Source organism: Hyposmocoma kahamanoa, unplaced genomic scaffold (genome assembly GCF_003589595.1).
Source record: "Hyposmocoma kahamanoa isolate Upper Pololo Valley unplaced genomic scaffold, ASM358959v1 203, whole genome shotgun sequence".
NCBI classification, from domain to species: Eukaryota; Metazoa; Arthropoda; class Insecta; order Lepidoptera; family Cosmopterigidae; genus Hyposmocoma; species Hyposmocoma kahamanoa.
Genome location: NW_020653727.1, coordinates 1 through 14,924, shown reverse-complemented (window position 1 = coordinate 14,924; position 14,924 = coordinate 1). Strand labels below are relative to the sequence as shown.

Sequence of the window (14,924 nt, the reverse complement as noted above, 5' to 3'; positions counted from 1 at the left end):
TGCAGATCATAATATGAAATTTTGGATAGTGTTTAAAAAATCTTCCTATATAAACCTTATTAAAACTAATGAATTGGTGTAAAACCTTTGAAAATTTCGTTATCTTGTTTATTTTTCATGCTGGATTAGAAAGACCCATTTGGTAAGAAGCACCAATGGATAGATAAAATTGGTACGTACACTAAGTCGTAATTCGAAACCGGGCAGTTTAGGGCTCGTTCCCATTATGTCGTAACGTTTATTTTATCGGTGAACGACTGTTGTGTCTAGGTGTTCCCATTAGATCGTGACGATAATTTATCGGTTCGTGACAGCTGCCTTGTCGTTTGCACGACAGAATCGTTTGAAGCTGCGATTATCTGTCGTTACATTTGGTGACGTTTTATTTATCGTCTGACGATTCCCATTGTCACGAATATTCGGATATAGCAATGTGAATATCCGAATATTCGTTTTATCCGGATATCCGTTAAATTTGGTATTCAGATTAAGCAGTAGTTACAAATCGGATAATTCGAATATTTCGAATAATATATAAACAGTTTTAAAAGAACTTTCATTAGAGTGTTCTAAAGACTTAAATCGCAATACTTGTATAATTTTATGTTGAAATACATATTATATCCTTTAAAAAACTCTCAAAACAGGTCTGTTATGTTGTATAATAAAATAAGAGTGTTAGCTTGTTCGCCCGCAATTCGGATCGCATTTGCTTCATGTTCATGTCGTACCATACTCGACCCCCGCGCGCGCCCCGTTGTAAGGTCAGGTAAGCTGGTCAGTTGTGCTACTGTCACACCCTGTAATCTCCATACAAACTTCTTGGTAATGTTATATCATTACCCTACCATTTTGGTTGGACAGAAACTTTAAATATTTTATTCGATATTTACGTCTTTTTACTTTAGTAGTATTTTAATTTAGTATTTCCGTAAAAATACTAGTGATGGCGCTAGGATAGTTATAATAATACCAAAATTAAGAGTAGTTTATTATTATGACATAGTGAGAAGCATGTCTCTCTTCTCAAACCAATCGTATAATTTTTGCGACCACACGTTGCTCTTTGTCGATTTTAGCAGTAATTATTTAGTGTTTAACAGGTAGACATTATTGAAATGTTTTAGGAATTTAATCCACTAATTCACTGAAATAAACTAAACGTGATATACTATCTAAAATATGTTAAAATTCGCAGTGTTTTCGTTCTTTTGAATTTAAATGATCAGAAGTAATAGTAAGATTCGAATACAAATTCTGGCAACACTTTAATTTTAATGGACGTCAATATCCAGTATACTTTGCTAAACTTTGCTTGAATTATGAAATTTGCCACGTGCTTGTCACAAAGTACTTTGTAAAACTTGTTCCTGTTGTACTTTTGCTTTAATTCTGTCGAGTTGCAAGTATTTTCCTCCGGATAGTGCTTTGTGTGTTGTGAGAAAAAGACTCGTAGTTTTGCGTTGTTAACGATTTATCAACGCAAAACTACGAGTCTTTATATCTCGATGAGATAGGACTCATTTCTTGTAGTTGTATTGTGAAATTGAACGAAACAGGAGTTTTAACCTTAAATATGTCCATGTCAAGAAAAAAGTGTTGTGTTCCCGGTTGTCTGGACTCAGGAAGTAAGTTTATTTTTGTATAATAATTTGTACTAATGAAATCTCAACCTCTTAACAATAGTAATGTGCTTTTTTTATTGCATTATGAAGGTGTCATTAACTATAGAAGGATATCTGTTTATAGAATAATAATATACTTCTTTTTTTTTTATTTGAAGGATACTTCAAAACGGGTTCCCTTTTAAGTTGTTATTGTTGTTATTGCTGTAGTGCGGACTGATTTATGCAGTGCATAGAACTAAAGACCTCTTACCTTTTTTAGATACACATCAGACTCTGCATTTGTTCCCGGATCCAACAAACGATAAAGAGCGATTTAATAATTGGATTTATTCCATTGGAGGTGACATTATTGGTTTGGATGATCAAGATATATATAAACATCGCAGTGTATGCCATGCACACTTTGAAGAAAAGTTTTGTTCTCGATTTAATAGAATCAGCAATGTTGCAGTGCCAACATTAAATTTGCCAGGTTAGTAACTTCTTTATATTTTTACAGTTGCGAACAAGAACTTTGTCATATTGTTGTTTGTAAAGCATTATTTCACTTCAAAACTTTTACATACACTCATGAATTAATTACATTACATGGTGACCAGGAAGTGATAGTCAAAACCAAATGAGGTTGTAGGATTGAGTATTTCCAATCGACTTGACTACTACATTTCAAAAGTTATTCAACTTTTCTGTTTTTGGGAAAAATCACTAAGTGCATCCCTAAATAAAATCATAAACATGAAAAAAACCACAAGGACTTTTCAAGTGTTTTTTTTTTACATTATGTTTATGAGTATCTTTTCGACATAATTCTTTCCATGAAATGAGCTAGCATATGTCAATTATTATTGCAAATATCCTTTTGTGAACACTATTCTATTCACAAAAAACAAAACTTAAAAAAATTAATACTACCGAAAGGTGTCCATATGGCAAAAAACTAGAGTATTCCAGTAGTCAAATCGATTGGAAATACTTAACACTACCTCCTCATTTCATTTTGACCATCACTTCAGTGTAACTGTTTTTGTTTCAAAACATTCCAGAAAGTATTCACGTGAATATTAAAGAATAACCATAGTGCTCTGGTTATTCTTTAATAATCACGTGAAACCCACTCTGAGAACATACCTATCAGATAAAAAAGTATCACAGTTGTATTTTATAAATACACATAATTGTGTTTCATCATAATAATTGGTTTTTCATATTATTATGCAACTTTGCAATTGATTTTTCATAATATATGCATCAACAACAAAGTATTTGTTTGCATTATGACTAGTCTTTATTTTGCATTGAAAAAATTTGGAATCAGAATAGGATACACATATTGAGATATTTATATAGCTTTACTGAATATAGAATGAAATTGTTTTTGTTTATTATATCCATGTTTATTTCAGGACCTTTGGCCATCCCAAAATTTACATTACTCGAAAGAAGGCCAATGAGACAATTACAAAATTATTCGACACCTCCATTAATATCGACAGATGTGATGCTAACAATTGCGTCCACACCTGTACCATCTACCTCAACATCCTCAGCAGGTAAAGCGTAAAAAAAAGTTTACCATGTCACTAAAATTTATTTGCATTCCACTTACTATAAAACTTTAATGCACTTAGTGATACTATGATTTAATGGTCGTGAATCCTGAAGTAAAAGAATTTTTAATCAATAAAAGTCACTGTCATAAATGGTATTTAATATACTTCAGGTCTTTCAAAGAAGTCATCATCTACGAGTACCTTTAAGGGCATTGATGTTTCAGGAGTTGATACTACCATGATAGAACGTATATGTAAATGTACAATATTTTGTTATTGATTAGTTTTGTGAAATATGTCATTGGTATGGAGTTGAACCTAGCAGACCTGACAGACAGATTAATAACGAATTTTAGAATTTTAATATTATCTAAATACAATACCCTATCACATTTTACTGCAGAGTCAGAAAGAGAGAGCAGAAACTTATTTTTAACTAATATTTTTCACTAAATAAGTTTTTTTCTTGTAGATCCTGTCATCATTCCACAGCCAACATTGAAAGTTGTAACAAAATCTGATACTGGTAAATATATTTTCTCATCTCTCTAGCCCAACAAGACTTTCTTTCTCATTAGAAATCTACGCGTAAAAGCGTTTTTTGCATGCTAGCGTGGAAATGTTTTTTAAATTCGTACTTGACAGCATTAATCCTCTTAAACCATGCTCACGAATTGCAAACATTATTTCAATGTGACCAATAATTTCAATCAAAGTTTTTTTCCACAGTATCCATCAAAAAGCAAATTGTTAAAATGAGTAAGAAATACGTCACGCCTGAAGAACATAAGTTACAGCAGAAGTTAAAACAATTACGGATAAAAGTTAGCAAATGCCGCAACACAATAAAAAGGCAATCTCTTAGTCTAAAAGCGGCCAAAACTATTACATCTAACCCAGTACTTTTGGCAACACTAGAAAAAATGCCTTACCCTTCAAAGATATTGACAATGATGCAGTTCAAAGAAGCTGGAAAGAAGAGTAAAGGGAGGCGATTTAATTTACAAGAGAAAATCCTAGCATTGTCTATATTTGAACAGACACCTAAGGGATACAGATTTTTAAGAAAAAATTTCATCTTACCAGCACCCCAAACCTTAAAAATATTAATAAATCAAGCAGATATAAAACCAGGCATCAATAAAAAAATTTTTGTGCAATTAAAAAGAGTTGCCGAAAAAATGAAACCTGAAGAGAGGCTATGCACTTTGATATTTGATGAGATGTTTTTGAAGGCAAACCTAAGTTACAACGAAAGAAAAGACAAAGTAATTGGCTTTGTTACAGATGGTAAAAGTACAAAGCCGACATTTGCTGATCATGCTCAGGTATATATCGACGGTTAAAAGGCTAATTGGTCTAAGCGACACTTTTTGCGATATTGAGTTATATACGTATTTGGAATCAGCGAATTTTTCTGCGTCTTTTGAATTAGGTTTCAAATTTTTATGAGCATATTTTTGGCGCTTGAACCCCACATCAACTTTGCCCTCATTTTGAACGTCTATGATCTAACCGCCACAAAATTTGTGCAATATTTTGTAGTTGGTAACTTAGACTAGACCCAGAATTTTCCATACGTCGGTTGATTCATTTTTTCTACACGTATTTTGAATGACCAATGCGCGTTAAGACATTTGACCTTTTGCTCGACTAACATGGTTTTGTCGCTTGAGACATTTTTGCATTACGTAATAAAGATAGGCTATGTCGCTTGAACCATTTTGCTTCCATTTTAATAGGAGGCCTGGTCGATTGAACCAATTCAACTTGGCCCAGTTTTATTTTGTAATGACGTTTGAATCATTTTTGCTTATATTGGTATTGATGTTTAATGTTATGTAATCCTTTTGAGATACGTTCAAACTTTTATAGTTTCGGTAATTACACCATTTTACTAAAATTGAAATTGAAAAATCTTACCTGTTAAGTCATCAGAAAATAGTAATAAAGATTATACTTAAGTCGTTTGAAACAAACAAAAAATTGTCGTACGATTATGAATCAAGGTACTTTACTGAGAGATTTCCCGCCGCGGGCGCATCAGTCACCCGCTAGACGTAAGCAAGTGCAGTTGTGTTCGAGTGTGTTGTAGAATACAGAGCTTTTTTAACCCGAAACGAACGATAATTTCGTGGTAAGTATGTACCTATTTTGTTTAATTATTGTATTTTATAATCATGATGTTTGAATATAATAATAAAAGAAAGTTTTAATTGTATTAGTGTGTAAAATAACTATAATTAGCTATTTATTGCATTTTACCGGTAACCGTTAATGTAAGTACGTAATACGAAACAAGGTGTTGATGTGGTATAATTTACTAGGTACCTAGGCATAAACGACTTTATCACGTTATCAACTAACGTACCTACTTTGTTATGTAGACATTTTACCGGTAACCGTTAATGTAAGTACGTAATACGAAACAAGGTGTTGATGTGGTATAATTTACTAGGTAGGTACCGGGGCATAAACATAACACAAAGGACCGCGTGAGGATAACGAATAATGCGGTTTTCTAAGTAAGGTGGATGTACTTACTTTCCTAATTAACTACTTCCTTGACTGCTTAAAAACTATTTTACTTGATAGGTATTTCACTAAAATTGAAAGGAAAGTTACTACCATTTATTGATCTGAATTTGTTATTTATCATTTTAGGCAGTATGTATTCTGAACGGCGAATGTACTTCAAAAAACAAATTATGAAAAACTTATCACAGCAGGAAAATGCAATTAAAGAAGGAACCAGTACAGAAAATAATGTCACAGTTATAGATAACCCATATTCTGAAAGAGTTCCACTAATGACGGTGCCTATCAATAAAGAAGACACCAATGCTATAGAGGAAGAACCACAGGCAACTAGTTGATTTTTTATTTCATAGTGTAACAAGATAATTATGTTGCGCTATGTAATTGCCATTTACCCATATATAGGTACAATTCGAGACATCGAACTGCTAATGAAGTTTTTGAAAAAATGAAATCCTAAAAAGCGATGTTTTTTTAATACCTACTTAATTATTTTTTATTTAATTTTACTCAAGTTTACTTATTTTATTATTTGTTTTAGAATGCAGAAAAGGGATATGACTGCGATAAACTTCAGTCAGTATTACCTGATAAAATTGCGGACGACCAAACAGATTTACCATTTAAAACCTGCGCAGAAATTAATCAAAATACGTACTGTGAACAGGAGAATTTTGTAGTCATAGAAGATATCTCAGTTACCATCTTAGGTAGCTCATCCTATCACAATCAAAACAAAAGAGATTTACTAATGAACACTTTCAATGAAGAAAACGCCTACGTAATAATAATAATATAGATATTGAACCGCAGGTAGTTTTTTTCTTTATTTCACTCTAAAAGTTAAAGTTGACGACTTGTACGTATTATTTGGTGTATTGTTTGTTTTAGAATGCAGAAGAATCGGAGAGTGGTGAACTTCATCCTACATTTACCGAAATAATTGCGGATAAAGAAATGGATTTAATTAGGAAATCTTTAGAAGAAGACGATATCGACAAAGATAAAAGTATTACCATGAATATTACAGATAATAAGCAGGTTCAAGAAAATAAAAAATCGAAAAGGTGCAAACTGAAGAAAAGTTATGTGGATTTTCTTTCTGATGAGGAAGATTTTGTATGGGACTCCTCTTCTTGGAAAGAGACTGGCGATGAATCTAGTGAAATTGATGTACCGGAAAAGAAAAAGAAAAAAAGAGCTCAGAATATGGAATAGTAGGTGATAGTGGACTAAGAAAGAAAAAAATAAATAAACGTAAAGTGATTACAGATGCACGAGAAAAAGGACGGGAATATATCAGGAAAAATGGATGCATCGTGAACGCTAGATGTTTACAGCCTAATCCATGTTGTTGTTGTGTGCAAAGCATGTGGCAACAATTGCCAAGAAGTAAGTGATGCCAAAAGGAAAAATATATTCGATCACTTTTGGGGTTTAACTCCACAAAGGAAAAAAGATTGGCTAATTGCTATGACATCTAGAAATGACGTTATACGCAAAAGGTCTAAAGACTCGAACTATAGAGAAAATACTTATCATTATTTTATCAACGATGGAGAGGGTCGACGCAAAGTATGCAAACAATTCCTGATGTGTACGTTAGACATAAGTCAAAAATACATTACCTATACATTGACCAATGCGTCTTTTGGGTTGTCAAAACAAGAAGCAAGAGGTAAACTTGTTCCAAAGAATAAAACTTCTGAAGAAGTCAAAAATTCAGCCATAAACTTCATCAAAGGCTTACCGGCGCTACCATCTCATTACTGTCGGAAAGATACTACCCGGCTTTATCTCCACACAGAATTTCGAAACATTAAAAATCTTTATAGGATATATAAAGAAGCTCGAACCAGTGAAGGTGTCGATGTTGTTGGTGAACAAATATTTCGTAACATTTTTACCAAAAACTTTAACATCGGGTTTCATGTTCCGAAAAAGGACAAATGTGTAAAATGTTTACGTTTTGAAGGCAAAGATACTAATAACCCTGACATGATGATGCATTTAAAAGAAAAAGAAGCCTCAAAAAGGAGGTTAGCTTTTCACCGTGAGCTCTGTAAAAAGAATAAATCAATTCTTTGTACTTCTTTCGATTTACAAAAAGTCCTTAAACGCCACACGGACAAAGCATGCTTCTGTTTTACTCTAGGAAATATACAGTTTACAATCTATGTTTTTACGAAAGTGTTACGAGGAACGGATTCTGTTATATGTGGGGCGAGACTGAAGGAAAAAGAGGCGGGAATGAGATAGCGTCGATTCTTCAGAAGTATATTACTGATGTTGACTCACGTGGATCCATTAAAAGTTTAATTTTATATTCCGATTCATGTCCTGGACAAAATAAGAACAAACTTGTCTTAGCCACCATACACAATGCCTTACTACAAGCAAACAATATTGAGACGATTCAGATGAATTATTTGCTGCCAGGACACACCGAAATGACCGTAGACAGCATTCATGCTACAATTGAAAACTCTGTTAGAAATACTATAATATGGGCACCTTCGCAGTGGGCAACAGTTTTTCAGTTAGCTCGTAAGGATCCCCGCCCATATGAAGTAGAAGTACTTAACCACAAAGACTTTAAGAACTTCGAGGAATTTTCTGATAAATATTTTAAAGGGAACTTATCTGGTAAGATAAGCAAAATACGGGTGGCAACATTCAAAAAGTCATCTCCAAATATTATGACTGTTAAATACAGCATGATAGAGGATACTGGAGATGAAACAGTAAGAATTATTTCAAGGCCAAAGCAGCTTCACCAAAAATACAAATCAGTTTTGCCCATAACTACAACCAAGCACAATGATTTGAAAAAATTATGTGATACCGGAGTTATACCAAGACTATTTCATTCAGAATACGCAAGTTTTTCTCATCGAATCGGAAAAGATGTACTGGTTGACACAGATATTGAAGATGACGAGGAAACTTCGCCTTTAATATCTGATTCTATTTAATAAAGGATAGGGATTTTGATTTTTATAACATTATAAAAAAGCCATGACTGATTACTTAGGCATTATTGTTAATTAGGATATTTAGAGGCTGTATTTTGTTAATAGCTCAAAGGTTTATATTTTTAGACAACATTATGATTAGATGTGGTGATATAGGGAATCCTGAGACTGAATTAACAAATACTCATAGGTATAACTAAGATTAAATTGATACTTTTTTAAAAGAAGATTGTTCAATTTTAAGTTTAACACTTTGCCTAATTTAGTTTATTGTTTATTTCAATTTATTTATTCTTAATAGTAAAAAATTACCCCATCATAAACCAAATATGATGTGATGTATATTGCACGCATTTCATATAAAATGCCATGACTGATTATTATTGTTAATTAAGATATTTAGAGGCTGTATTTTGTTAATACCTCAAAGTTTAATATTTTTTTAGACTACATTGTGATTAGATGTGGTGATATAAGGAATCCTGAGACTGAATTAACAAATACTCATAGGTAAAACTAAGATTAAGTCGATACTTTTTAAAAAGAAGATTGTCAATTTTAAGTTTAACACTTTGCCAATTTCTTTTATCATTACTTTCAATTCATTTATACTTAATAGTAAAAAAACTAAAACTCGCACTATTCCGTACTCAATGCCACAGATACTCTATAAACCAGATTATGATGTTATGTATATTGCACTAGTGGTATTATTGTAATCTGTAATTTTAATAATTAATTATCTTGTTTTAATCTTTTCAGTTATTTTTGTTAAAGGATTTGGATTGACCAAATACATTTTTTTTTCTATTTCAAACATTGATTTTATTTTAAAATGAACTCTAACCATTACATCCTTACATATTTATGATCAATCTTAAAAAGGGTATAAGAGCCTACGTCTAATATTATGATAGCAAGTATTCACTTTACTTGATTCTGTTTGAACATTTGTTGTTGTTTGTATTAATTTACTTTACTCCAATTCAAGTTCACATATTACTTAAACTCTTTTGATATGCTAAATGCATAGAAACACGTGTAGTTTATGTTATTTTTCCTTGTCCTGTTTCATATCCATATCCACATTTGGACTAATTTACTTTTAACTTGAATATAAATCACTGGCAGTTAGACCATTTTTACTTGTTCTATTAAAAAAATAATACGATGCATTTTGAGTCAAGCGACATTTATTTCATTAAAAAAAGCCTACATATTCATGGAAACTATTTAGGAAGGTGCAATATGGATTTGCGGAAAAACTGTATTGATTAGATCAACATCCGCGCAGTAGTTTTTTTTAATGATTTTTTTTCCGAAAAACGCAACTTTAAATCGCTCTCCTGTAGCTTTAAAAAAATGTCGCTTAGACCAATTAGCCTTTTAACCGTCGATATGATAAGGGGTCTTGTCAAAAATTATAAACAGCCCTTACCATACACATTTTCAGCAGCAGCTACAAGTGGACAGGAAATAAAAAATCAGATTAAAGAAAATGTAACGGCGTTACAAGACGCAGGTTTCATTGTAGTTGCCATGATTTGCGACCAAGGGACGAACAACAGACAAGCAATAAAATTATTATTGCACGAAAACCCGTGGGGCATATTTGCGAGCTGGACAAGAACCAAAAGAAAATATAATACTCTTCAGTAATGAAGAAGTAATTCCACTATATGATCCTCCACATTTGTTAAAATGCATCAGAAACAATTTATTAACTAAAGATCTGGAGTATATTTCAGAAGGCAAAAAATACATTGCCAAATGGGAACATCTAATATTACTACATAAAGAAAATCCTGGGTATAAAGGCGTAAGACTTATACCCAAATTAACAGATAACCATGTCGTTCCAGAAAAACTGAAGAGAAATAAAATGAAGGTGAAATTTGCCACTCAGATATTTAGCAGGACAGTTGCAACTAACATGGGATACCTTGCAGGTAACTTACAATAGATAAACTTAACATTTGTAGGGTCGAATTATATAATTTTTATATGGCAATATAAAGTTAAGAAATACTTGTTTATTATTTAACATACTTAATAATAACTTCTTTTTTCTTTTCAGATAAGGACATTCTCCCTAAAGAATGTAAAGCAACAGCTGACATTCTCCTGCTTTTTGACAATTTATTTGACTCTCAAAATGGAAGTTATATGAAAAACTCAATAAAACATGCAAAACCGCTGCTTGGGCCTGTCACACCAAACTCAATCCACCACAAAGAGTGGGCGAATGCAAAAGCTAAACTTGCGGCTATGAAATTTGTTCATAGATTATCAAAAAAAATTGAGAATGTACCTACATTAAAAAATTGGACGTGGACACTCGACGGCATCGAAGTTTTACTAAAAAAACTAAAAGATGAGTATCAAGTTAATTCTATTTGGATGAGGCATCTAAACCAAAACCCTATAGAAAATTTTTTTGGTGAAATAAGAGTTCACGGGTGCCGAAACACCAACCCTACTCCTGAAAACTTCGAGAACGCATTTGTAACTCTTCTAATAAACAATATGTCGAGTGTCCATGCCCCTGCAGGAACAAACTGTGAGAAAGATTTTTGTGAAAATTTACATGCCTTCATTGTCACAGATGACTGCAAAGTCTCGACGACCTGCGAGTTAGAATATTTGCCCAACATTTATACAGAAAGTTTAGAAAAAAAAGGCTTAGATCCTAGAATAATGGGCGCTTTAGAGTATATAAGCGGATACTTCGCCAAAATGGTAAAAAAAAATGTTTTCAAAAACTGCCCCAAAATGTGCTGCTGATATTTTAAAAAATGTAGGGACAGAATACATAAAATATCGAGAGTATGCAGGTCGCCAGTGGCTTTGCAGTCCTACTGACTCGTTAGTTAAGTGCATTTCCGAAATCCACGATATAAGTGAGATAATTTTAAAAGAACTTGCAGAAAAAAGCAATTTAAAAGAACTCATTAAGACTCATATTATAATGTTTATTGATTTCGGTTTTATTACTTGTGCACAGCATAAAAACCAAATAATTGAGTATTTAATAAATGTCACATCTAGGTTTTTTATTTTTAATTATTGTAAAGAGATAAATAAAATTCTTACTGGAAAAGGGGACTGTCAAGATGATGAAGGCAATTATTTAAAGGTTTTAGCTAAAAAATATTTTAATAAATGTTCTAAAAGACTAATAAACCAATAATATTTAAATCAAGCCATTTTTTTTTTAAATGCTTTTGTATATGAATTGCCAATTGTTAGCATGTTGTTCTCCGTGTTTTATCAACTAGTAATAAGGAAAACACAATTGCTTGCAATTGGTAATTCATAACAAATGTTTATCCCCAAACTAAAAGTACCACAGCTGTAGATATATAGCTATACGTATGTACGTGTGTTAAAAAGTTGCTATAAAACTTATGCAGAGGGCGGGCGAAAGTTGCCTCTTTTAATTTATTTATTTATTTATTTATTTATTTTCAAGGGATAAAAAACAATCGTACACGATTTATACTTACAAATAGTATTAGTACATAAATAATATAAGTACACGTACAATCCACAACATTATCCACAAATTACTCTAAATTTTTAAACAAAGTTGCTGCGTGTGATCGGCAAGGCATTAAAAAACAAAAAACAAAACATTAACATAAAAAAAAAAAAAAAAGGAAAAACGATACAATTAGAAAATACAAAAATAAACAAATTAGCTCATGGCATCAATAACAGCTTTTTTAAATTTATAGGCAGGTAAGTGAAATAAGTCTACATTAATAAACAAATCATTGTATTGAGAAACTATACGGCGTAGAGGAACTCGCTCACCCGCATTTGTTCTACAGCGCGCCGCATAAAACAACGGGTAGGCTCGCGCCTCTCGCCGACAAGCTCTCGCAGGTATATTAAAACTAATGCTTTGTACAAGATTCGGGCAGTCGATCCAATTGTTACAAAGTCTATGTAGTATTACAGCTTGAAGAAGCACTCGTCTATTATAAAGTGATAGCATTCGAAATTTGGACAGTAAACTGTTGTATGGCACAATCGTTCTAAATATCTTGTAATTTACTGATTTAAGAAATTTTGATTGAATTTTCTCAATTTTATCTGTGTATTTCTTGTAGTAAGGGTCCCAAACAGAACATGCATATTCAACTTGAGGTCGAACCAAACTAATGTAAAGGTAGATATAAGTTGATAGGCGAGAAAAGTCAGTGGTCGTTCTCATGACAAATTTATACAATCTAAATCCCTTGGCGACGATAGAGTCAATATGTAGGTTGAGGTGTAATTTACTGTCTAAGATTACACCGAGGTCACGAAGAGAATCCACCACTGTTAATGGATTATTACTTAAAGTATAACTATATTTAAATATATTTCTTTTTTTGGTAAAACGAATACTTTTACATTTGGGGATACTTAGCTTGAGTTTATTTAAATCACAATAACGAGCTAAATGGTCTAAATCTTTCTGCAATAAAGTACAGTCATATTGACTAGTAATGCATCTATAAATTTTTAAATCATCAGCATATAAAAGAAAGTTAGAGTGCTGAAAACACATCTTAATGTCGTTTATAAATATAATAAATAACAACGGACCCAAGATGGACCCCTGAGGTATACCTGATGTCACATTAATTAAGTCAGATTGAAACCCATTAACAACAACTCTCTGTGAGCGATTACAAATGTAGGAAGAGAACCAACGGAGAAGATTCCCCCGAATACCATTAAACGCAATCTTGTCAAGTAAGAGCTTGTGGTCCACTTTATCAAAAGCCTTCTGGAAATCTGTATATACAGCATCAACTTGGTCACCGTGGTCCATACTTTCAAAAACGAAGCCAGTAAATAATAATAAATTAGACACAGTTGATCTACGCTTAACGAAACCATGCTGTTCGGATATTATGAGGGAACTCAAGACCGGATACAATTCATCGCGGACTGACTTTTCAAATATCTTTGCCAGTGTACAAAGAATAGATATAGGTCTATAGTTCTCGATATTCTGCTTCGAGCCATTTTTATAGACCGGAATTATGTTTGCACACTTCCATTTTACTGGAAAAGTACCTTCAGCCAGGCATTTATTAAAAATTGTATATAGTGGAGATGCAAGAAACCTGGCTGTTGATTTTATAAAAATTGGCGGGAGTCTGTCTGGGCCAGGTCCCTTAGTAACATCAAGAGATTTTAACTGACGATTAATCTTATCAATACCAAGGTGGACGTTGCAAAGTACATTACTGCTGTTGGAAAATTCATCACCAGGCAACCAAGAGGCTGGGTTAAAACTAGATGGTTCATAAACTGATTTAAAGTACAACGAAAATAAATTACATATTTCGTTTGGATCGTTAGTGCTCCGATCGCCGTAATACATACACGCAGGAAAACCAGGTCTTTTCTTGCGATTATTTATGTAAGCCCAGAAGAATTTCATCTTTCTCGTTATACTATCTTCCACAGAATTTATATATTTTTTATAACATTTGCAGCATTCCTTATGAAATCTGTCACGGTAAATTGAGTATATGTAATAGTCACTGTAATTGTTGTAAACCTTCCATTTCAACCAATATTTACCCTTATTTTTGTGCATGTGAATTAAAGATTTTGAGAACCAAATAGGATAATTGTAATTTCTAGGATAAGACAATGGGACGTGCTTTTTAATAATACCGTATATTCGTTCATAAAAGATTTCAAGAGACTCTTCAGACGGCAAATGAACCAACAAAGACTTCCAGTCAATGTCCAACAATTCCCTGTTTATCTGCACATAATCAGCTTTGTTATAATTATATTTTGCTGAATGTTTTCTTCTCATTTTAGACACTTTTGAGATGTCAACAGTAAGTACAGCATTAAATGCGGGATGATATCCATCTAATTTGAGTAAAGGTACTGTAACGGGTACAACGAAGCAGTTTGCGTTGGATATCAAAAGATCTAGCGTTCTTTGATCGCAGTTCTTTAAATGATTATATTGGGATGCATCACTAAGCGTCATAAAATCACGCAGACCAGAACAGATAGAAGAAGTTCCCGTGCAAATAAGGCTACTATTATAAGCGCTATGAACCCAATTGCCATCCGGTATGTTATAATCACCAAACAAAAAAAACATATCAGTGTCGGGATCGGTAATTGTCAACAATAAATCATTGAAGAAATTCTCATACACGGTGCACTGTGATTCCCCCATAGGCCATAAATCAAAAAAAATCATT

General features: G+C 32.7%; 1 protein-coding gene across 1 annotated transcript; it reads left to right on the top strand.

Moving 5' to 3' along the window:
- Positions 1–1,420: 1,420 nt before the first annotated feature.
- LOC113227224 lies at positions 1,421–6,934 on the top strand. Its single transcript, XM_026460118.1, has 8 exons — positions 1,421–1,628; positions 1,888–2,100; positions 3,032–3,178; positions 3,651–3,704; positions 3,908–4,506; positions 5,905–6,042; positions 6,258–6,497; positions 6,608–6,934. The coding sequence occupies exons 1-8, from the start codon at positions 1,577–1,579 to the stop codon at positions 6,932–6,934; spliced, it is 1,770 nt and encodes a 589-aa protein (XP_026315903.1). The 5' UTR covers positions 1,421–1,576.
- Positions 6,935–14,924: the final 7,990 nt, after the last annotated feature.